Below are 23,089 nucleotides of genomic sequence, written 5' to 3' on the forward strand. Positions count from 1 at the left end.
ACAGAGATAGTAAAGTTGCTTGAAATTCTCTTGTACAATGGTAGGAAAGAGGCAAGAAAGTAATCTAGGCTCAAGGTGAAATTATCCACACTTGAATAGGAGTTCCCCAATACACAGCAAAAAGAGAAAACTAGAAGGGAGCAGGGAGATGGGGTGGATGAGGATCACTTAGGAGGTGTGGTTTATTAAAGGTGACACATTTATGCCTAGAAAGAGCTGGCATGAATAACAGAAATACAGGAAGCCTAGACCCATACCTTGCACACACACAGAATCCACTTCAAGCCCACAGATGCTTACTGAGCCCTTGCTCATCATATGTTCATAGATGGCAAAAGACATAAAAAGTACTGTAGTTTGAATTCAATATGTATTGATCTCAGGGTAAAACCTTAAAACTTCCATCCTTAAAAAAATTCCATCATGTTGACAAGGGATAGAGCACTGAACTTGGAGTCAAATTTTGACTCAGAAACTTAACCGTGTGACCAAAGACAAATCACTTAATCTCCAGAAACCTCAGTTTCCTCATCTGTAAAAGGAGGATAATTATAGCACCTCCCTCAAAATTGTTACCAAAAGAGCCAATATATAAAGTGATATGCAAAATTTAACACATTATATAAATGCTAGTTATTATTATAATTTGTTCTTCCTTCCCCCCCCCTTCCTAAAAGTGGAATGTTGTGGCAACTTAATCTTAGAAGTTAATTAACCCAGTTAATAAGGGTTGACTATATGAGGAGCAACATTGTATAGTAGATAGATAGCTGGCATCAAAGCCAGAAAGACCTGTATTCAAATCCTAACTCTGACACATACTAGCTGTGTGGTCCTGGACAAGTCAACCCATCTTTCAGTACTTTAAACAACTCTAAAATTATAAGTTGCAAAGAAGGTACCAACCTGTATTGGTAAAGGGGTTTCTTCATCTGGGAGTTCCCTATACTCATGTAATCACAGGTTTAGTCACCAATCTATGATACACATGGACTACACTATCCATTGTCAAGCAGTTTTGTATTTTAATACAGTCTTGCTTCCCTGGAGATGATCATTACCTGATTTTTGTCTTCTCTCTTCCTTCTCACCCACCCATCATCCCTGATCCATTCACCATGAGCCAAAAAAACCTCTTCTCTACAGATTTCTGTCAATCATTCCCATTTCTTTTTCCCTAGGAATCCTCCATAAGGGTACTGGGGAGAACCAGTTCCTGACCCAGCAACCTGCCATCATCACCAGCATCATGGGGAATGGACGGAGGAGAAGCATCTCCTGTCCCAGCTGCAATGGTCTTGCCGAAGGGAACAAGCTTTTGGCTCCCGTGGCTTTGGCTGTGGGGATCGATGGGAGTCTTTTTGTCGGGGATTTTAATTACATCCGGCGCATTTTCCCTTCTCGGAACGTGACCAGCATCCTAGAATTACGGTAAGCATCCTTAGGCAGCCAGCTCCTCTTGCTTCATCTCTCTTCCTTCTGGAAGATCTATCCTCTGTCTCCTCCCCTTCCTCCCCTGGGGAGGCCCTCATGTAGAAGAGGAACAGTTTGGGAAAAGGTTACTGTTGGGTCCCAATAGGGGAACTTGGCTTGTGGAGAGCTTGAGACTTCATTTCCAACAAGAGAAGTGGTGCCACAAGCAGCTGCTAGCTATGGGGCTCACCAGAGTGGTCCATTAAGGAGCACAACAGTATTTAAGAAAAGGGCTAAAGCTGCAAACCCATGCCAAGAACTCTTGCCATAAAAGCAAAGTGGAGACAAGTCATTGATCTATTGAGTCTCTGAGTAGAAGCTCTCCAAAATTCTATGATTTCTTTGGAAAGTGAATTAGCTTGGCTGCAGAGGCCTGACCTTTAAGGGTAAGTCCCAGGCCCCAGCCTGTGGCAGGCATTCCACAGTAGCATTTCATCTGCATGTTGCTGGCCCTTCCACTTGCATCCCAAGGCACTCTGGGCAGACAGTCACCAACACATGGTCAGCTCAAACTTTTGTTCTTGTAGAATTCACTTTCCCAAGGCAGGTGAACCAGGCTTTCTAGCTCTGCAAGTGAGGTCCATGGTGTCTGTCTCCTGTCCAATGAGAGGTTTAATTCTGCAACAACAAAAAAACAGAGTGATGAAGAGACTCTGGGACCACCAGGTCTCAATTACAGATACTGACAGCATGGATAAAAGGAAATCATGAGAATGGGAACTTCACCCTGCTCTTTCTCCAAAGTTTATAACCAACCTGTTTACAGTCAGGCAGATAGTTGGAGCTGAATTTCAACACCCTTTCTTTCAGGAGGCACCAATAATCTACTGGTCTGACAGTATTTGAGTGTCTTGTGGGAGCACGGTTCTGTACTAGGCACACTGTGTGGGAAGGGAAAGGATGATGCAGAAGAATCCCCTAGCTCTTGACCTCAATGCACACAGGCAGGTCTCAACAATTCTGAAACTGAAAAATTAAACCTTGAGTCTTTAAGAGTTAGCTATTCAATACTGTAAATCCTTGCCTTTCTTTCACCACTTTAACCTCTTTATTTGGTTGCTAGTGTTGGGGTTTAGCTGCTTTGTTTTGTTTTGTTTTTAAATCCTATAAGGAGCAGGTTTTTCTCAGCTGATACCACCTCTTCTTTCCCCACTTAAAAGATATTTACTATAGCTCAGAAATTGCATGGATCATGTAATCCCAGGCCTAAATCTGGAAGGACACCTCAGAGGCTCTCTAATGCAATTCCTTCATTTCCCAAATGAGGAAGCTGAAGCCCAGCGCCTTTCCCAAGGCTAGTCACATGTAGTAAACAACAGAAGGGAGATTTGCACCTTGGTCTTCTGACTTCAAAGCCAATGCTCTATGATGAAGCAAACTGGTCCTCTAAAGACTGTATTGACTAGACCTCCTTCTTTTTCTGGCCATCATTTTCAAAGCCCAGGAGAGTAGAAAGTCCCTAGATTTTGAGGAATGATATCAGCTACCACCTCCAGAGCTGACAGGGCTCTCCAGATTTAGAGTCAGACGCTTCTCTCCAAGACACCGAGTGGTGCGTGATGGGGGGGTGGGGGGGGGGAGTCCTGATTTCTTGCGACAGCTGTGTAATTTTTTTTTAAACAGTCCTTGGGCTTGTTCTTGTTTTCAGCAGCCAGGTACCCAGAGCCGATTAGGAGTTAAGCTTTTATAAGAACAGTGGTTTGATTCTTCTTTTCTTCCCACTACACGCCTGGAAACAAAGGGCTGTCAATCCCATCTCTTTAAAAACAGAAAACAGTGAAGGAGGGAGGGAGGTAGAAGCATGTCTTGCTTATTTCCTTGCTCGGTTGTGAGTTGGCAGCTGAAGAATTTCCGTAGAGAGTTAGCTTCTGTCCCTACCCCCTCTTGCCCATCCCAGGCTTGAGAGAGCTAGGTCCGATTGTTGGGTGGTATTCCAATGCCTCTATCATCCCTTTGAGCCCTCCTTTCCTTTCATCCTGCCCCTCCATATATACACGGCTAAGGGCAGGGTAAGGGTTATCTCCTGCTACCATGGATGACCCACCTAGCAAATAGATTGGTATTGAGGGAAAACAGGAAGTGATCCTATAGGAGGAGGAAAAAAATCCTCTGTACACACCCCTAGTGCCTGAAATGCCTTTTTGTTTTTCATTGTCTTCTCCAGAGGACTTTCTTCTAAACAGAGAATAGTTTTCTCTGGGGGAGAATTGCATATTAAGTCACTAACACAGTGCAATGAATTAATTTACCAAATTCAGGGACCAAGCAGCCTAAACATAATTGATGATTGGAGCATGGAGAAAGGAAGGAAAGAGGAGAGCATGAGGAGCTCTTAAAGTAAAGGGAAAGATGAACTCCAAAGACAAACTTCTCCTTCTCAGTTTTAAATAGGATTGACCCTGCCTGATGCCAAAGTGAAAATTAAGGAAGAATAAATTCTTTCAGTACAAGAATGCAAGTGCTTTGGGAATGGATGGATAGGGAGGAAGGGAGAGGGAGACGTAGAAAGATAGATGCAGGGATGACCCAGGATGTTTTCCGAGAGCTCACTGGCTCAGATTTGGAGAAGCTGAGCTAAGTCAGCCATGTGATTGTGAGTAGGACACATAGGGAATGTTTGGGCCCTATGCCTAGTCTACACAGCACAAAGTGAAACAGTATTGGCGGTTAGCCAGTGAAATAGCTTATCCATCTAGGTCATTTAGACTAAAAGAAACTCCACTTTTTCCTAGAGGAGTTGGAGTGTGGAGGGGGATTGGGGTGGGAGTGGGGGGAGGAGGGAGGGTTTGCCTGAGTGATATGGATGGTTAAGGCTGTCGGAAAGAGATCTCAGTACCTTTCCCTCTGAAGAGGGTCCACAATGCTCACCTAGCCTATATAGCCTCCCGATTGTGCTTGCTTTGGTTTTAATATTCATTAAGCTCCCACTGTGTGCGTAGCCCGGCACAGAAATAGAACTGACCTCAGCACTCCTCGAGGGAGCTTATATCCTAAAAAGGTAACCAGAGCTTTATTCTTCTCTGCAAGGTGGGAATTGGGAATAAGATTAGGTTTGGGTCAGCCCGGGATGATGGGACAGGAGAGGTACTTGATCTAAGCTTCCTGACTGATGAGAGTCTTGGAATGGTTTTAAGAGGCTCTGAAAATAGAAACTGCTGTGTAAATGCTAAGCATTATTATGGCTGTAATCATTATTGTAAATGAAGGTGGCAATAATGAAGTAAAATGGGAAATGTGCTCTCCTGGCTACAGTATTGCTGCTGGTGCTGGTAGAGCCTGGTAACAGGCAGAAATGTGGGACTCTGGAAAGGGCAGGACAGAAAGATAACTGAGGGCCATGCTCTTCCTATATACTAACAGGGAACATCAGGTGTAGGGAAGGGCAAAAAGGGGCCTGGCAGTAAGGTTTGAGGAACACTAGGAAGCAAGGAAATAGAGCAAAGAAGAACGAATGCTAGTTTTAGAGGCAAAGGGCCCAAGCGTGAAACTCATCTCTGCCATTTAATATTCATGTGCCTTTGGTCAAGTTAAGGTATGGTGGAAATCAACCAATCACTCAATCAACATTTATTAAGCACCTACAGTGTGCCAGATACTAAATTCTGGAAATACAAAAGAATCATGGAAACAAAAGTTAAATCCTGGCTCTGCTCCTAACCACCTGTATTGCCTTGGGAAAGTCATTTAACCTCATCAGACCTCAGTTTCCTCATCTATAAATGAGAGCATTGGACTCATTGGCCTCCAAGGTCCCTTCCAGTTCAAGGTCTGATCCTATGATCCACTTATCCTCTTTAGCCTTCAGTTTCCCCATGTGGAAAATGGGAAAGTTGGATCTGATGACTTCTAAGACCCCTTCCAATTCTAAATCAATGGTCCTAAGGCCATCTGCCCCCCAAAAAAATATATACATATATATATATATATATATTCTTTACTACTACTTGATATTCAACCATTGGCAATTCATTTTTTAGAGATAATTCACTGACCTAGGCCTTTTCTTTTACAATGCAAATGCTGCTGAGGAAGGTAAAGTAAGCTAAAGTGTGGAAAATTTTATCACTTTTCTCTGTGAGTGACAGGGGGATGGGTCAGCTTGAGAGCACTAGATATCAGGTAGGGAAAAAGTAACCAAAGTGGAGAAAGAAAAAGGCTCCAGGGAAAACAGAGGCAACAAATTCAAAATTGGACAACTTCACAATTTTACCTTGACTTAGCCCTGCAAATGACCCACTGCTGATACTTTATGTTTAAATCTTCGTGGCTTCACAAGATCATAGAATGGAGACCTGGAAGGTCCCTTTGAGGTGATCTAAGCCTCTTCCCTCATTTTACAAGGGAAGAAACTGAGCCCCAAGAGAGGAGCTAAGCTAGAACACCAAGAAGTAGTACGGAGAGTACTAAATTTAGTCAGAAAGAAATATTTGAACTCAAACACTTATTAATAGTGTGGCCTTGGGCAACTCACATTCCTCATCTATAAGATGAGAAGAATATATAGCTCCTAACTCTCACTATTCAGGCAATTAGGTGGTACAATGGATAGAGCATTGGGCCTGGAGTCAAGAAGAACTGAATTCAAATATGACCTGACACACTGAATAGCTGTGTGACCCTGGGCAAGTCACTTAATCCCATTTGCCTCAGTTTCCTCAACTTTAAAATGAGCTGGAGAAGGAAATGGCAAATCACTTCAGTACCTTTCCCAAGAAAAACTCAATTGGGGTCACAAAGAGTCAGACACAACTGAAAACTAAACAACAACCACCTCTCAGGACTGTTTCAAAGATAAAATGAAATAAGGTATGGAAAGCACTTTGTTAACCTTAGAGAGCTATAGAAACATTAGTTATTCCTGCCCAAAGCTGCAAAGGTAGAGAGAACAAAAGAGCAAGGTCAGAATTTGAACTCACCTCTTTCCAATTACAAGATTAGCAGCCTCTCTAGTATACTGCTTTGTCCTCAAAAATATATAGCAATATCTCACATTTTGATAGCACTTTGGGGAACATAGGTGGCACAGTGGATAGAGTGCTGGGCTTGAAATCAGGAAGATTCATCTTCATGAGTTCAAATCCATCCTCAGACACTTGCAGGCTATGTGACCCTGGAGCAAGTTACTTAACCCTGTTGCCTCAGTTTCCTCAAGTGTAAAATGAGCTGGAGAAGGAAATGGCAAACCATTCAGGTGTCTCTGCCAAGAAAACCTCAAAAAGTGTCACAAAGATTTGGACAAGACTGAAACAACTGAACAACAAAAGATAGCACTTTTAAGGATGATTAAGTACTTTACTATGAGGGAATTGATGCAAGTAGTACTGTCCTGGAGTTTACACCTGGAGAAACTGATGTTCAGAGAGAAGCAACTCACCCATGATCATATAACTAATAACTTTTGAAGTCTAGAAAATCTACAGAGGTGTTCTGGCAGAAAAACAAGGGGAGATAAGAGGGATTTCTAATGTCTATTATTCTTTCCTTTCACTTCAGTCTTGTTTTCTTCCTATCTTGAGATGAGCAATTCTAAGAAATAGCCACTACTGCCTATTGGTTTAAAGGGAAGAGGTATTTCCCTGCTGGGTGTGGCTAGCATAACCCTCTGTCTTTATCTGCCCTTGACCCCAGCAGCGATTCTTCTTTGCTCCATCATAGACATTATATTTAATCAACTTGGAGCCAACATTCTTGGGAAAGAAGTAGGTCAGGACTGCAAACCCAAATCCCTTCAAGTCTTGCACAAAATCTTGACTAAAGAGTAGAATTGATATTGCAATAATTAAGAGCCAAATATTACTGCACTGGTGGCAGATAACATTTCACTTTCATTAAGCAATATAAAATAGACATGAGAATTCCCAGCTGCCACTGTGACACAGCACGGTTTGCAGAATGAATCTTAAATTGTGCTATGTCAGTCAGAGCTCAGGAGTTATTGGCATCATTTAATTAACTTTTTTTTAAACTAACACTTTGGAATAAAATAGCAAAAATGTAATCCCTGTGCAAACCTACCATTAATGATGGCCCTAGGCTGGGGCCTGAACAGCACCCTAGGCAGGAATCACAGCAACCCTGCCCCCCAAGAGCCCTCCTTACTTTTCCAAGAGAAGGAAACAATGGGCAAGAGATTCCTGCTACCTCTTTCCTATGGGTACATCAGAGACAGCCTCTTCTCTCCCTCAGGGGCTTGAAGACCCCATCTGGGCAGTACATAGGTCCCTTGTTTCTTCACCGCCCTGCCTTTCAGCTCTCAATCTGATAAAGTACAAACTTGATCAGAGAGAGGAGAAAAGGAGACATCTTTTCTACATTTCTAATAATTATGCAAAGAGCTTTGTTGAGAGAAAAGGGTGAAGCCATTCGATTGTGACAGAGAGGACTATTTTAAAATTTTCCATTCAAAGAAGGAGTCCTTTATCCAACTGGGGTGCAAGTTGAGGTCCACAGAGGTCTGCGCTAAAATGATGGTGACCTTACCCCCCAGTATGACTTTTCCACCTGTGTTCTCCAGTGGTCCCTGGCTAGGTCTCTGAGAAATCTTGCAGAAAACTAACCAAGCTTCCCAGTATCAGATGAAATTATTCCCCAAATTAAAACTGGCACTGCAGTAGGGTGGGGTAGGGGTGGAAGATGCTACTTTTGGGTCCTTTTGAAAAAGATACTAAAATGTTATATTTGCTTTACCATCAATTCCTCAGCTAACCGTTTGTTCTTTTTTCCTTCTGTTTTCTTTCTATAAAGAAATAAAGAGTTTAAACATAGGTAAGACCAAGAACTCTTTCCCATATAATTTAATATGGTTTGTTTGCTTCGTTGTGTTTGCTTTTTGTGTTGTGCTTCTTGTATAATGTATATTTTATGTATAAAATATAGTAACTTTTATGTGCTAATTGTGTGTTGTGGATATGATAAGCTTTAGCAATTATGAAATGCAGTCAAAAAGCAACCAAATAAGCTGACAGTAATTAGAATTCCTGGGAGACACAAGTATAGGATAATGAACCCTCAGTGAACTTCTTTCTAGGCACTGCTCTCTGCGGCCCATAATTGGGCTAAACAGTTGAGGCAAACTTCTGTCTTTTGTAAATGCTGGACAGGGTTCACAAAAGCTTTAATGAACTGGAAATGGGTCAAAAACGCATTTTCAACTCATTAATGATTTTTTCTGGATTTATGGTCATCTTTTTAAACCAAGTTAATTGCCAATCTGCTGGTCAGAATGGATCCAACTGCTGGATGGACTAGTAATTTACATAGATCTCAAAATCCATTTTGAGCAAGAAGTAGAGATAACCTAATCTCTTTTGTTTAAATAGCTCACGGTATATAGATTCAAAATTTTCCATATGGTATATAACATATAACATTGACATGGAGAATTATCTTGCTTGAAGGAAAGAAAATTGGCTTTTTCTTTTTTAAAAAATAGGGAAAATGGGTAGTTGACCAAAAAATTTGTGAGTGCACTGTACTTTTTCCTCAAATGAAAATTGTATGACAGTAGATTTGTGGAAATAATCTATTTGATCCTTTTTAGTAATTGGTCAAAGTAGGAGTGGCAGAGACAGTCAGGGGATCAAGGAGATTAAATCATGTAAGCTCATCACAGACACCAGACATAAAACACATTGAAACACATGTGAAAGGCTTTATCCAATAGACTCCTTGAACTAGTTCCCGCAATTGAAGTAGAAAGGGTCTAGAATTTGAGAGAGCAAAAGATAACACTCATAAAAGTTCTGCCTCCCATGACATTCTCCTTTGACTGGTATGTCTATAGACCTTCCTGACTTTCCTCTGTGGTTTTTAAAACATGGAAAAACTTCTAAATAAAACCATTATGTCCACTTTCTACCTATACAGTTCCCAAAGGCCCTCCCTTTACGAATCTCTGATAGGGTTGTTGGCTCCTCAAAGTTTGGGGTGCCAGTAGCATGAAGGATGAGAATATAAGGACACAGATGTTTTAGATCAGTCCACTATTTTGTCTTCTAGTTCCCAAGTAATTGGATATAAGACCAGTTCTTCATGATTGACTTCAACACCAACAACCTTTCCCAAAATAATGAGATATTAATCTATTAGCAAATATTTACAATCTATTAGGAAGTAATTAAACTTTTATTATATACCAGGTACTTCTGACAAGCCCTAGGGTTGCAAAAACAACATTAAATAGTCTCTACCTTCATGGGTCTTAGAGTTGATGAGGGGAGACAACATATATATATCTTTGAGTACATGAAAAATAAACAAAAAATGAGTAGACAATAATTTTGGGAAGTAGGAAAATGGCAGCTGAAAGGATCTGGAAAGAATTGGTACAAAGAATTTTATCTGAGCCTTAAATGAATAAAGTAGGAAATATACTCCTTTAGATATGATTGCAGTGCCATTAAACTAAGGAGGAACACTCCTCTGGACATGGATGAATCTCATGTCCTCTCCTCCCTACATTCCATACTAGAAGGTCTGGTTTTGTTTTTTAAAACAACTTCTTAGAATTAGACTCCCTAGAAAGTCCAGAATCAATTATCCACCTCCTAGACAGGCGCAGCTGTACATGTGCCATGATCTTTCTGCTGATCACTCTAGTTACTTGTTCCTTTAGCAAGAGTGCACAGTCTAATTAAGAAATATCGTGGAGTTTTCCCCTCCTTTTCTTTCCTAATTTGTTTTCTATGCATTTACATTCTCCAGTGACTTTATAAAATGAAAAAATGGACAGAAGTACCCCTAGTCTTTCCACCTAGTTATCTAGACAAGGACTTCCTAAAGAGCTTGGTTTCCAGTTCAAGTATATGTCTTAATAGCAAGCAATCTGAGAAGAGGCTATGGCTGAAGTCATTCACAATTCACAGATTGTGAATAATCCACAGATTGTTCAGGATTTGTTTTAGATTTTTTTTTAAATCAGTGAAGAATCCAACTGTTGTTTTAATTGGAGTTTCACCAACTTAGTAACTAGAGCTCCATTGCTATAATGCTTTAATTTCTCTTCATTCCCCAAAATGTTCCCTCCCTTCCAAAAAAATCCCATACTATATGTAATTGAAGGAATGTGACATGATACAAAGCACTCCATTCATCTGTATAAATCCAAAACTTATTCCAGAATATTGGCAGAAGAGTCAGTTAAAGTGAACTTGCTCATTGGGTCATGAGGAAGGATCCTTATAATCTCCAAAGTGAGAACAAGACCAACTTTCCTATCTTGTGTCTGTATAATGCAGAAAATTACATTATGTTATTGTAGAACAGAACAAGCCTTAGATCCAATACCCTCACTGTCCATGTGAGGAAAAGGGGAGCCAAAGAAACTCATTGAGCTTCCCAAGGCTAATCACCTGGTTAGTGGTAAAATAATCAGATGATAAGCATTTTTCAGAACTTAGTACATGCCAGAGAATGTTCTGAATTCTAGGTATACAAGGCAAAAATAATTCCTACTTTCCAGGAGCATATGTTCTAACAAGAGAGACAATAACGGTGTAAATAAGAAAGTAAATGCTAGATTCATACAGAATAGATGAAGATAATCTTAAAGGGAAAGGCATTAGCATCTGAAGAGACCTAGAAATACAGGACTTCTTGTATCACCAAAAGACAAATTTAATCCTACTCCAGTTTTGTTTACATGGAAATAGCAGAGTTATGGCTAAAGGAAAGCCCCTTCATCTGAGGGTGTGCTAGTAAATGTTACATAACCTGGCATTATGCAGTAGCCAGGTGGGGGATGTACCTCCAACACACTTTAAGTTTAATCTGCATTGTTGAAACTCTCAAGTCTAGACAATCAACAAAACAGTAAATTAAGTCCTAAATTATAGCAAAAATTTTCATATTGAAAATTTAACAGTCAGGCTCCACTCCTGTCTAAATCCCAGTACTCTGGTCCTCCTTCCAGTTTGGTTTTCTAAAAGTAGAGACTATACCTTCTATAAATGGAAGAGGCTCACATCCTAACTCCACTGCCAAAGAGCCAAAAACTGCCTCTGCTCTCTCAGCATTATAAATTCTGAGCGCAATCTCATCATTACATCCATATCTTCACCCCAAATATCAATATTATTTCTTCCCATGCAAAGGGATTGGTCATCATTTTAAGACTACAGAAATGTTTGAGGACAAGTCAAGAAAAAGATGGTAAAGTGTTTGTTACAGAGTTAGGAGAATCTTTTCTAGGCTTTGAAAATTTCTACATTTTTAAATGTCAGTAAGCAGTGCCAGGAGAAATAGCCATGGTTTAGTGCATAAGCAGTTGGCCTCAAAACCAGGAAGATTTTAGTTGAGTCCCATCTCAGACATATACTGGCTTTTTAACTGTAGGCCAGATCCTCAAACTTCTCAGTCCTAACAAGCAACTACCTAAGGCTCTAAGTTATAAAACATGTAGGTACTGATCTTCATTGAAGAGGGAGTTTTCCTTACCAGGAATTAGAGAGACAGAGAGAGGGAGAGAAGGAAGGAAGGAAGGAAGGAAGGAAGGAAGGAAGGAAGGAAGGAAGGAAGGAAGGAAGGAAGGAAGGAAGGAAGGAAGGAAGGAAGGAAGGAAGGAAGGAAGGAAGGAAGGAAGGAAGGAAGGAAGAAGGAAGGAAGGAAGGAAGGAAGGAAGGAAGGAAGGAAGGAAGGAAGGAAGGAAGGAAGGAAGGAAGGAAGGAAGGAAGGAAGGAAGGAAGGAAGGAAGGAGGGAGGGAGGGAGGGAGGGAGGGAGGGAGGGAGGGAGGAAAGGAAAGGAAAGGAAAAAGGAAAGGAAAGGAAAGGAAAGGAAAGGAAAGGAAAGGAAAGGAAAGGAAAGGAAAGGAAAGGAAGGGAGGAAGGTCACATTAAAATATTTGACCCAATTTAGGTCCTGCTAAGGTTCAAATGGGGAAGACAGTGATAACCTAACAGATACGGAGTTACTGATATATAAAGCAAGTATCTTTTTTAAACTAGTAACTCCTTGATACTTTCCATACCAGCTAAAAGAAGCAACAACACATTAAATGATGGAAATGATGAGTTCTAAGATAAATTGAGAAGCACAAGTCCAGCTGGAAATAACTAAGAATTATGTTAAAACACTAAATTATTGCATTAGTTTCTTTCCAGTTCATTAAAGTGGAAAGACATTGGAAGGTAAAACCACCAATAAAATGTTTTTCTTTGCTTTCCTTCTGGTTAACCAACTCCAAGTTCTCTTCATTCTCTTTCTGTCTCCCATTAAAGCAACAACCCTGCCCATAAGTATTACCTAGCTGTGGACCCTGTTTCTGGGTCACTCTATGTGTCAGATACCAACAGTCGGAGGATTTACCGCGTCAAGTCTCTGACAGGAGCCAAGGACCTTGCTGGAAACTCAGAAGTCGTAGCAGGGACTGGCGAGCAGTGCTTGCCCTTTGATGAGGCCCGCTGTGGAGATGGAGGAAAGGCTGTGGATGCAACACTGATGAGCCCTCGAGGTAAAAATAATAAGAGAGGAATAAAGAAAAAGAAGAAAAGAAAAAGGAAGGGGAAGGAAGGAAGGGGAAGGAAGGAAGGAAGGAAGGAAAGTCATATAACATATGAGTTTTGTTTCCTCATTATCTAGATTAAATAAAATTAAGTCTAGTAGTCAAATCACTGCTTTCCTTGGTATAATTTAACACTAATAATTGCTTACTGTATAAGTGGGAGGGTTTTTAAACCACCTAGTTAAAGTAAACTTTATCCATTTATGGTACAAATAGAAAGAAAATTTTATTTTGGATGAATATTCTTTACTCTTGTTGAGTATAGAAAGTCAGGAAAAATGATTGCATCCTGAGTTTGTAATGTAGAATATCTGGCCACTCAAGATCCTCTCTACACCAGTACTTACTTAATAATTGCTAACATGTATATAGCACCTATTATGTGCCAGGCACTGAGCTAAGCATTTTGCAATTATTATTATTATTATCTCATTTTATCCTCACAACAACCCTGGGAGGTAGGCATTATTTTTATCCATATTTTTGCTGATGAGAAAACTGAGGCAAGCACAGGTTAAGTGATTTGCCCAGGGTCACCTAGTATCTGAGGCTAAATTTGAACTCAGATCTTTCTGACTCCAAACCCATCATTCTATTCACTGCACCACATAGCTGCCTATGAGATGAGGTGACAATGGTATGGGACTGATTTTGTGAAGGGCCCTGAGGTCACTTAGTAAAAAGCACTAAAGAAATTCCAAGTTGAAAACTGGTGATTTGGGTGGGTCACCATTTCTATCACAGTTTTGAAGTATTGGTTAGGCAGTCATCTGCCACTGCATGCAAAGTACTATGTCTAAGTCCTCTTGTAGGGAGCAAAAGATAGAGAATACACAGTCCCTAACCTCAAGGCACTTATATTCTAGTTAAAGAGATCACATGTATACATACATACATGCATATGTATATACACACAGAAAAAGACTAACATACAAAGCTAAATATAACTTAGTAGCAATAATAGTAGCACTTTAAGGTTTATAAAGCACATCAAAATATATTGTGTATTGACTAATATTGTACAAGTGACAATGTGTAACAATAATAACTAACATTATATAGCACTCTGAGATTTACAGATAGCTTTTCATACAATATCTCCTTTAATTCTGACAACAATCCTCCTAAGCAAGTGCTACCTTTATCCCTATTTTACTAGTCAAGAAACTGAGGTTGGTATGGTTTAAATGACTCGGCCATGATCACTCATATACTCAGAATCCTTAGATTTTAACTTGTCTTCCTCCAAATCCCATATTCTATTTACTCTGCCACCTAGCTGCCTGTGTTACTAGAGTTATATAGAATGAAGGACCAAACGAAGTTAGATGGGACTAATCAGAGATGTCATCCTAAAGGGAGGCAGGTTGAACAATTTATGAAAGATATTCCCTTAATGATGACTTAGTTCACTCCATCAGAGTTGTGGGACTATCAGAGAATCATCTGCAGAGTACTCCCCCCCACTCCCAACCTCCCATAGCCAGCCCCATAACTGTTCTATCAGAAAGAGACAGGTATACAGAATCATTCTTGTGCTGCCCAGGTATTGCAGTGGACAAGAATGGGCTCATGTACTTCGTGGATGCTACCATGATCCGGAAAGTGGACCAAAATGGAATCATCTCCACACTGTTGGGCTCCAATGACCTGACTGCCGTTCGTCCTCTGAGCTGTGACTCCAGCATGGATGTGGCCCAGGTAGGGTTCTCTCCTCACTTCCACAGCCATGCTGTGGTTCTTCATTTCCTGCCTCACCCTTCTTCAGAATCTAGAATAAGGCAAAGAGGGAAGAAGTAGCACAACTGGGTGCAAAATGGCAGACAACAAGGAATATGGCAGAAAGAAAGAGACAGTTTTACAGCTGACATATTCTAACCATTAACAGATTATAGGACAGAAGTTACTATGTAATTTCCTTTCCTTCTCCATCATCACTACAGGTTTGATATAGCAAGTATGATATGCCAACCACCATTTCTCTTTTTAAACTTGCAACCCATTGTATATACCATTAGTTTGTTCAGTAATGATGAAACCATAGAGCTCTAGAGTATTACCTTTGATGAAATCATTTTTCTTTTTCCTGAGGCCCAAATACATATGAGAGAGACAGACAGACACAGAGAGAGAGAGAGAGAGAGAGAGAGAGAGAGAGAGAGAGAGAGAGAGAAGAGAAACCGAGACAGAGAAAGAGAGAGAGAGAGAGAGAGAGAGAGAGAGAGAGAGAAAGAGAAACCGAGACAGAGAAAAAGAGAGAGAGAGAGAGAGAGAGAGAGAGAGAGAGAGAGAGAGAGAGAGAGAGAGAGAGAGAGAGAGAGAGAGAGAGAGAGAGAGAGAGAGAGAGAGAGAGCTTTGTGCATCTCCTGTAGGGAAATGTCAGGGGAGTTTAATCCAGCGTTTGTTATGACTCAGGTTCGTTTGGAATGGCCAACTGATCTTGCTGTCAATCCTATGGACAACTCCCTCTATGTGCTGGAGAACAATGTCATCCTGCGAATCACTGAGAACCATCAAGTGAGCATCATTGCAGGCCGCCCCATGCACTGTCAAGTCCCAGGCATTGACTACTCACTCAGCAAACTGGCCATTCACTCTGCCCTGGAGTCAGCCAGTGCTATTGCCATCTCCCATACTGGTATCCTCTATATCACTGAGACAGATGAGAAGAAAATCAACCGACTACGTCAAGTGACCACCAATGGGGAGATCTGCCTCTTAGCTGGTGCTGCCTCAGACTGTGATTGCAAAAATGATGTCAACTGCAACTGCTATTCTGGGGATGAAGCCTATGCTACTGATGCCATATTGAATTCGCCATCTTCCCTAGCTGTTGCCCCAGATGGCACCATTTATATTGCTGACCTGGGAAATATTCGGATTAGGGCAGTAAGCAAGAATAAGCCTGTCCTAAATGCTTTCAACCAGTATGAGGCAGCATCCCCAGGAGAACAAGAGTTGTATGTCTTCAATGCAGATGGCATTCACCAATATACCCTAAGTCTGGTGACAGGGGAATACTTATACAACTTCACTTACAATGCTGACAACGATGTCACCGAGCTGGTGGACAATAATGGTAACTCCTTGAAGATCCGGAGGGACAACAACGGCTTGCCTCGCCACCTGCTAATGCCTGACAATCAGATCATCACTCTCACTGTGGGCAGCAATGGTGGCCTGAAAGTTGTGTCTACTCAGAACCTAGAACTTGGACTCATGACCTATGATGGAAGCACAGGTCTCCTAGCCACCAAGAGTGATGAAACTGGATGGACAACCTTCTATGAGTAAGTGTCTTCAAAATATCTTCTCTTTTCTAAGAGCTTGTTTCGTGGCACTAATGTAGCAAATCTTTCATTCCTTCACATAGCTTAGGAAGTTCCAGTTGTCCTGATAGCTCTTTCCCTAACATTAAAGTTTCAACTTGCAGCTTCCAGCCATATAGTTTCCATCTCTGACAAGGGTGCTCTACCAAAAAAAAAAAAAAAGTTACTGGTTTATCCAACTGGGTCTCTTGTATGGAGTGAATCTCAATATTACAGTTTTTTCCTAAAATTCCCATTGCAAGCCTTTCCATTCAAAACTCAGGATATTGGACATACACTGCAAACAAGAGATAAAGTGTTGATTAACCTAACTGATTATGCATGTTTGTGATGGGTACGGAAATTAGAACCTAAAAGGCAAGACCCCAGTGGGGCTCCTGTAATTTGCCAATAGTCCAGAACCACACTTGATTGCACAAGCAGGTAGATAAACTCTGAATTTCCTCTTTAGCAGAAGCAGATCAATACAGATAAAGTGCTAGGTATATTAAAAGATGCGAGAGTCAGTCATATTTCCCCTAACAATTATCTCATACTTAATAGTCTTACTGTTTGTTTTGCCAAAGAGCCGCTTTCCTTAGCTCCTGGAGCAATCCAAGTACATCCTGCAGGTATTAACTAGTTCAGTCCTGGATAACCAGAATTGTCACGGTAACACATTCTAGAACTGGAGGAAAATGTACAACTTCCTTGTGCCCTAGTTGAAACAATGGCCGCGGTATGCTTTGTGATGGTGAGCGTTCCCATTAACCACAAAGGTATAGGAGAGTCTCCTTCCTTTCTGTAAAAGTTGACGAGATTTTGCTAAGTTAGAGAGAAAGAGGGGAACAAAGAAGCAAAGAGAAGCATGAGGAAAAGAGCCCCATGTTAGAAACACTCATTACTGATCCAGCTTGGTTGCCTAGAGGAGAGAGACTTTCAGTACACAGAAAGGCTGGGAAGATGAAGAAGGAAGCTGGCGCCATCTGCCGATGGATTCCTGTTTCTCAGGCATGTGTTTCTCCAGCTCCCATTCACTTGGCAGGTTTACAGGCCCCACTATTCTCTCTGCAAAGCTCAGCATGTCGGCATCATTAGCATCATGGCATCCTTCAGAGAAGTGTGAATCTAAGACACTTTCCATGCCTGTGACTCTGTCACTGAGATGCCTTGTCCTGACACCATTTGTGGATGTCGATTTTAGCCCCTCTTCTAAGCGTCTCTCACCATGCTTTCCTGGAAGCTTTGACCTACAGCCAATGAATTTCACAGAGAATTAGTAGGCCTACCTAATGCAGTTAAAAGCTCCCGGGTTCTGGAGGAGGTTGGCTTGAATTTTTTAACAGTCTGACTCATAGACTATTTTTAAGGAAATGGAGTTTTATTACTTTTCATTACATGTGCAAACATGTATTTTGCTAACAAAGTATGGCCCAAGTTGCTTCCAGTAGGGGGGAACCTCTGAGGGACTTGTTTAACTCATAGAGAATAATGATGTGTAATTAGCACATTAATTGTTTATGGGAAAATGAGGGCTTCTAATGGACTTGGAAAAGACTTTCTTAAAGAAAGTTAAAGCTAGAAATGACCTTGGAGTCTTTCTCAGCATTTTTTGGGTAATGGAAACCTTTGGCCCAAGAAAACCAACTATATTGAAATGAGTTTTTCCTTAACCCCCCCTTAAACTCTGTCTATGAACCCCTTGTCTCTTTACCCCATATTAAGAGCCCTTAGATCTAATCAAATCCCCTAATAGTACAAGGAAGAAATTAAGACCTAGAGAAATAAAGGGACAACCAAGGTCACACAACTAGTAACTGGCAGGATTCAAAGTTATTTTCATCTATTTTGATTCCAATTCTAAAGATGTTTCTATTATACCATGCTGTCACATGAAGTTTCTTAAGTAGGTTAAATGTCCTTCGTATATCAGGGATGTTCATGTTTTTTCAGTAGTAGAACATATGATCAGAAAGCTGTAGGTGTGCAGACCACCTGACTTTTTTCTAACTATAATTATTAATTGATCTGAGCCTCCTGGCATAATACCTGCAGGCATGTTCCGGTGGCCAGGGAAGTAGTCCTTTGCCTACTTCTACATATATACTAGCTAATTAAGCAAAAACAATTTTTTGGTTAGAAATCTCAGGTGGTCCATGCTGTAGAATCACAATTTAAGTCCCCAGATCCTATATAATTATTGGTACTATCAATACTTATATAATACATATAATAATACATACATTACAATAAATTTTTTCATAACTAGTCCAAGTCCTGAACAGTCCAAATTCACATTTCTCTATGCCTTCCAAAGACCTACGTTGGTTTTCATATAGGTGGTTGCAAAAAATGACAATTCAAATTAACTATACTTTATTCCCACACTTGGCAAAACAAAGTCCATTTTCCTCCTGCTTGGGAGATAGGGTGATATAGTAGAATGATCCCTGACTAGACTATCAGAAAACCTGGGTTTTGGCTTTACTCTTAAAAAAAACAACACACACACACACACACACACACACACACACACCTTACCTCCTGTAAGTATTGGTTCTAATGCAGAAGAGCTGAAAAGACTAGGTAGTCAGGGTTAAATGACTTGCCTAGTGTCACACAGCTAAGGAAGTATCTAATGCCTGATTTGAAACCTAGGACCTCCTTTCTCCAGGCTTGGCTCTCTATCCACTGCCCTTGGCTTTGCTCTTCACTGACTGTATGTCTTTGGGCAAATAACTTTTCTGGATCACTATTTTCTCATGTTTAAAGTGAATTGTTCCCTAGCTGTATGACCCTGGACAAGTCACATAACCCCCATTGCCTAGCCCTTACCACTCTTCTGCCTTGGAACCAATATACAGTACTAATTCTAAGATAGAAGGTAAGGATTTAAAAAAAATTTTTTTAATAATATGAGGTATTTGAATTTCCATCCAGCACTGCTAGATGTTATCCCCTCCAATTAAAATGTGAACTCTCTGGAAGTGGAGACTGGCTTGGTTTTTTAATTTATTATGGCTCCAGTGTTTGACACAGCAAATACTTGATAAATTCTTTTCTATTCCATTCTGCAACCAAATCTGTGTCATATTTAGGCAGTTAAGAGTAATGTGGATTGGAACCAATGCAGAGGGAAATAAGCAGAATCAGAAAAACCTTGTACACGGTACCAGTAATATTGTGGAATGATCAAATGTGAGAGACTCAGCTACTATTGGCAATATAATGATCCAGAGCAATTCTGAGGGACTTAGGATAAAGAATGCTATCCGCCTCCAGAAAAAGAACTGATGGAGTAGGCATGCAGATGAAAGCATATAATTTTTCACTTGTTTATTTGGGTTTTTGTTTGGGGGGTTGGGTTTTATAATATCATTCATTTACAAAAATGAACAATATGAAAATATGGGATAATACATGTATAACCCAGATTGAACTGCTTTCCAGCTTTGGGAGGAGAGAGGAAAGGAGGATAGCATGGATCACATAACTTTGGAAAACATATGTAGAAATTTGTTATTACATGTAAATGGGGAAAGTAAAAAATATGACTAGATAAAGGAATTTCACAATTTATGAACATGAAAAAGTAATAATATGGACCAGAGTGAAGGAAAAGTGTGAGCTGGAACATCAATTAAAAGGTTGTAGCCAGGATAGAAATAAGAGTCCAAACTAGGTGGTCGAGCTGGTAGCTGTGTGAACGGGAAGAAGGAAACAATAAAACAAAATGTTAGGGATGCAGATACTACAAAATGAGAGAATTAATAAGATGTGGGAGGTGAGGAAAAGGGAAGAGTCAAAAATGACTGTAAGCTTTTGATTTATGCATGCCATTGTTGGCCTTTTAGTATAGATAGTTCAAAGTTGACTTAATAGGTTTGCCTTGTATTATTGAATCTTGTTATAAAGCAATTTTTTTATTCCTAAGTTTTCATAAACATAAGACCTTTATATAAGGAAACTTTAATGTTCACCAAAGAAGTTTGAAAACAGGTCTGCTACAACTTGACAATGAAAATGTGTTGCAAATAAAGATAATGCTTAAATTTTTTAAAAAATGACTGTAAGGTTCTAGACTTGGGCAACTTGGTAAGAAAGGGGGAAAATGAACTTTCATTAAATACCTATTTGCTAGTCACTGTAAAAGTACTTTACAAATATTATCTCATTTAATAATAATAGCTGACATTTCTATAGCACTTTACATGTATTACCGCATATCTAGGAGGTGGGTACTATTATTATTTCCATTTTACAGATGAGAAAACTGAGGCAAACAGAGGTTATGTGACTTACCAAGGGTCATACAGCTATTATATATTTGAGGCAAGATTTGAACTCAGGGATTCCAGACTCTGGGTCCAGTGTTATATCCATTAGACACCTCACTCCCCCATTTGGACAACAGTGGTACCCTCAACAAAAATAGGGATGTTTGGAGAAGGTATGGGCTTCATCAATCAATCAACCAGCATTTTTAAAGTGCTATCTATCTGCCAAGCACTGTTACATTCAAGGACTACAGATACAAATATAATACATTCTCTGCCTTCAAGGAATTTACATTCTACTAGGAATAAATTTTGGACATGTTGAATTTGAGGTGCAAGTGAGACAGACGCTCACCAGACATCATAAAACTGGGTTTGAAGGAGAGAGACTAGAGACAGCTATATCACTTTAGGATTTTCCTAACTGAAGATGAAACTGGTATCCTTGGATATTGATGAGCTCACCAAGGACAAGAACTTAGAGAGAAAGGAGCCCAGGGCAGAGGGCAGGAGAAAAGAAATTGGGTGATAATATAACAAAGGATTCAGTTTGGGCTGCCAAATGCTGAGGAAGAAGAGACAGGAATAAGATGAGAGTCTGTCTTCTCAGCAGATGGTAATCATTACTTTTTTTTAAGGCATTCAGGGTTAGATGGCTTTCCCAGGGTCACATAGCTAATAAGTGTCTGAAGCTGGATTTGAACTCAAAAGCTGAGTCTTCCTGACTCCAGACCCAGCACCCTATATTCTGTGCTACCTAGCTGCCCCAGTAGGCATTGCTCTTTAGAAAGCCTACCACCAACAGCAACACACCCAAGGTGAGAAAAGGTCACTTGAGACTATGAAGGGTATAGGACAAAGTCTATACCCAAAGACTGTGGAGGAGTAGAATGCTTGGTCTCTTATTTGGTGGCATGATTTCATTTCATAGTCCTATGCATTCCTAAATGTATAGGCATATATATTATATACACATATATTTGCTTTATATATATATATATATACACAAAATATTGAGAATTCTTAGCCTGCTTTACAAAAAAATTGTCCTGAAGGCTTCAAATAGTTGAAGGTGTTTCATTGGCCTTTCCTTTCCCCTTAGGACCATCTCCCTTGATTCTGCCATCAATCTCTGGGACACAGCAGGGATTGAGCATCTATCTCCAAATCTCTATTTCACAACAAAATTCCTTAGTATAAAAAGGGACTTTGAGTCAAAGAGGTTGGTTTTGAATCCCAGCTCTGCCATTTTATATGTAATCCTGGACAAGTCACTGTGAGCCTAGACTTTACTCATCTAAAAATAAAGAAAGGTCTGACTATTGACTCCTAAGGTTCCTTCTTGCTCTAAATCTCTGATCCCATGATCAGTGAGAGCAGGGATTGTACCTCTTCTCTCTTTTACACTGCCCCATTGTACCTTGCACATACTTATCCAATCTTTTTTTCAATTGTTTCCAACACTTCATGATCCCATTGGGTTTTCTTGACAAAGATACTGGAGTGGTTGTCCATTTCCTTCTGCGGCTCATTTTACAGATGAAGAAATGGAGGCAAACAGGGTTAAGTGACTTGGCCAGGCTCACACAGCTAGTAAGTGTCTGAAGCCAAATTCGAACTCATAAAGAGGAGTCCTGATTCCAAGCCCAATACTCTATCTATTGTGCCACTTAGCTGCCCTATTGAACATTTTGTAGGTGCTTCATAAATATTCGTTTGAATTGAGTATTTTGCCAGTTTCCAGAAACATAGCTGCCATTTAGGCAGCTTCTGAATTTCAGAAGGGGTCCACAAAGAGAGAGCCTTCTCTAGCATAGACTCGAGGCATATAGGTGTCAGGATAAAGCAGGATAGGGTAATTAGAAAGACCAGAGTTCACATGCCATCTCAGATGTTTATTACCTGGGTATGACCTTGGGCGAGCCACTTAACTTCTCTCAGACTCTGTTTCTTCAGCTGTAAAATTGGGACAACAATAGCACCTACCTTGAGGGGTTATTGTGAGGATGGGATGAGATCATATTTAGAAAGCACTTTACAAATTTCAAGCACAACATAAATTATCAACTGTTTGAGCAACCAGGAAAAAGCAGAAAAATCCTTTCTCAAATTTTTGCTTCAGACCCCAGCTGATGTCCTCATCTCCGTCTACATTGTTATGTGGGGCCATTTAAAAAAAAGAATTAAAAGCTAACTATTTCATTGGCATGTATTGCTTTCCTCAGTACTGACCACTGAACTCTGTGGAGGTTGAGGAAGAATAGTGAACTGACCTGGCTGCAAATCAGCCTCCTAGCCTCCCTAATATCCACCATCCCAACAAAGTAGAGCAGCATATGGCCCCCTGGAGACTCCAGCCTGGATGACTGAAAACGTACAAGCTAAGAAGATTCTTTATTCCTCAATGCTGTACCCTGAGCTTTCAAGCCTGAGTAGAGTTCCTTCCATTGATGTGAGAGGTTGAGGTTGGGGCAGGGGGAGAGGAGGGAGGACTGAAAAAAGTAAAAAGGCATGCTTGAGATTGCATTGTACT

General features: G+C 40.4%; 1 protein-coding gene across 14 annotated transcripts in view; it reads left to right on the forward strand.

The window, feature by feature from the left end:
• TENM2 (teneurin transmembrane protein 2) overlaps nucleotides 1-23,089 on the forward strand; it is a 1,380,893-nt gene that overhangs the window by 1,335,179 nt on the left and 22,625 nt on the right. For 13 of the 14 annotated variants that reach the window (XM_001370043.4, XM_056811550.1, XM_016433795.2 and 10 more), the window contains 5 exons: nucleotides 1,182-1,431; nucleotides 8,218-8,238; nucleotides 12,688-12,920; nucleotides 14,518-14,672; nucleotides 15,387-16,261. In XM_001370043.4, the coding sequence (XP_001370080.1) occupies nucleotides 1,182-1,431; nucleotides 8,218-8,238; nucleotides 12,688-12,920; nucleotides 14,518-14,672; nucleotides 15,387-16,261 (1,534 nt within the window). The remainder of the gene's footprint in view (nucleotides 1-1,181; nucleotides 1,432-8,217; nucleotides 8,239-12,687; nucleotides 12,921-14,517; nucleotides 14,673-15,386; nucleotides 16,262-23,089) is intronic. The other variant, XM_056811548.1, reaches the window with a different exon arrangement.

The sequence above is a fragment of the Monodelphis domestica genome, chromosome 1 (assembly GCF_027887165.1).
Source record: "Monodelphis domestica isolate mMonDom1 chromosome 1, mMonDom1.pri, whole genome shotgun sequence".
NCBI classification, from domain to species: Eukaryota; Metazoa; Chordata; class Mammalia; order Didelphimorphia; family Didelphidae; genus Monodelphis; species Monodelphis domestica.